Source organism: Sinocyclocheilus rhinocerous, unplaced genomic scaffold (genome assembly GCF_001515625.1).
Source record: "Sinocyclocheilus rhinocerous isolate Xijiao unplaced genomic scaffold, SAMN03320098_v1.1 scaffold1904, whole genome shotgun sequence".
Lineage (NCBI taxonomy): Eukaryota > Metazoa > Chordata > Actinopteri > Cypriniformes > Cyprinidae > Sinocyclocheilus > Sinocyclocheilus rhinocerous.
The window spans coordinates 118,256-120,121 of NW_015623687.1; the positions used below are offsets into that span (position 1 = coordinate 118,256).

A 1,866-nucleotide genomic window follows, 5' to 3' on the forward strand; every position below is an offset into this window, starting at 1 on the left:
CTGTGCTTGATCTGTGCAGATTTCTCTCCTGATTCAGACCAGAACACTTTTTTACTGGAGGAAGCGTTATTATGGATTATAGACTCAATGTATTTTAGTTATAAACGTCTTAATGCTGGATTAGTTTCAGCTTTTGTCTTCTCCAGATGTTAACTGATGGACTGGAGTGCTGTGGATTACTTGTGGATTATTGTGATGTTTTTATCAGCTGTTTGGACTCTCATTCTGACGGCACCCATTCACTGCAGAGAGTGATGGAGTGATACATTTCTACAATTTTCTCGCAACTTATATTCCGGAAAGTATGTAATTTTTCCAGTTAATATGAGCTCATGACAGAGTCATGTGAAGTTGTTTTAAATCGAGTAAAGCATGTTACACTGTCAACTTCCCAAAGTAATTTGCCGTTGTCTTTGCACGAGTTGATCCATCAGAGCGGCTCATGTTGTGATCTAAGTGTGTTATATTCTCTCTCTCCTCTCTCAGTCCCCAGTGAAAGTCAGCTCCGATCCGATCAGTTCGCACGGCACATTTGGGCCAAATTTGGTCTGACAAACTTCATGAAGCGACGGGCCGATTGGCAGGAGGTTCAAACGGGAGAGTCGAAGAAAAGGAAGATGTTCAGTGATATTCTGCAGTAACTCAGAGAGACTTTAAACAAACTGTGATCGTTTCCCCTGAACGACACCATACAAGTTTTAGTAAGTGAGGAGTTTTCACTGAAACCCTCTTGAAGTTGCATTTTATAAATAAAAACATCAAAACTGCTACAGTTGCGTATCTCTATGCACACAATGTGCATTTGACTTGACCTTCCATTTCTAGTGTGGAAAATAATCCTTTGGAAGCTTGGAAAAAAAAGAATTAAAAAGTTTATAGCTTTTTATCTCACAATTCTGTCTTTTTTCTTGCAATTCTAAGTTTATATCTCGCAATTCTGACACTTTTCTCTGAAATGCAAGTTGATACATCGCTATTCTTGAATTTATGTCTGCCAATTCTGAGTTTATACGTCACAATTCTAGAGTTTATACGTCACAATTCTAGAGTTTATACGTCACAATTCTAGAGTTTATACGTCACAATTCTAGAGTTTATACGTCACTATTCTTGAGTTTGTTGCAATTTGAGTTTATATCACAAATCTGAGTTTATATCTCGCAGTTCTTGAGTTTATATCTTGCGATTCTTGAGTTTGTCACAATTCTGAGTCTCGCAATTCTTGAGTTTCTTTCGCAATTCTGAGTCTCGCAATTCTTGAGTTCATATCTTGCAATTCTGAGTTTTTATCTCGCAATTCTGAGTTTATACGTCACTATTCTTGAGTTTGTTGCAATTCAAGTTTATATCACAAATCTGAGTTTATATCTCGCAGTTCTTGAGTTTCTGTCACAAATCTGAGTCTATATCTTACGATTCTTGAGTTTCTGTCGCAATTCTTGAGTTTATATCTTGCGATTCTACAAAAAAGGAGATGTAATTGCAAGAAACTGAGAGAAAAAAAGTAGCAATTACCTTTTTTTATTTTTTATTCTGTGGCATAAATAGGTTTCCATATGAAGCAGAAAAAAAGTTATTTTAGTAAGTGAAGAATTTTCATTAAATCGCCTTTCGAAGTTGCATTTTATAAATAAAAGCGTCCAGACTGCACACAGTGTTGGTTTGGGATGAGCTGTTATTTGTGCACATGAAGCGTCTGCGAAAGCATCTTCAGAATGAGGTTTGATGTTGTTCGCTCAGTTTGGTCCCACCGGGTGAAGGTCGGGTCGTGCTCATGGGCCGCGGATACGGAGCGCAGCTGCGGTCTCCTCTATCTGTGTGGGAGAGACGGAGGGAGGAATCCGATCACTGGGGCGACGTGACATT

At 38.4% G+C, this 1,866-nt stretch overlaps 1 protein-coding gene across 3 annotated transcripts in view; it reads left to right on the forward strand.

Moving 5' to 3' along the window:
* Nucleotides 1-768, forward strand: part of nop9 (NOP9 nucleolar protein) — an 18,296-nt gene extending 17,528 nt beyond the window's left edge. For all 3 annotated transcript variants that reach the window (XM_016541046.1, XM_016540971.1, XM_016540895.1), the window contains one exon: nucleotides 487-768. In XM_016541046.1, coding sequence (XP_016396532.1) covers nucleotides 487-641 — 155 coding nt within the window. In that variant the 3' untranslated portion in view covers nucleotides 642-768. The remainder of the gene's footprint in view (nucleotides 1-486) is intronic.
* Nucleotides 769-1,866: the final 1,098 nt, after the last annotated feature.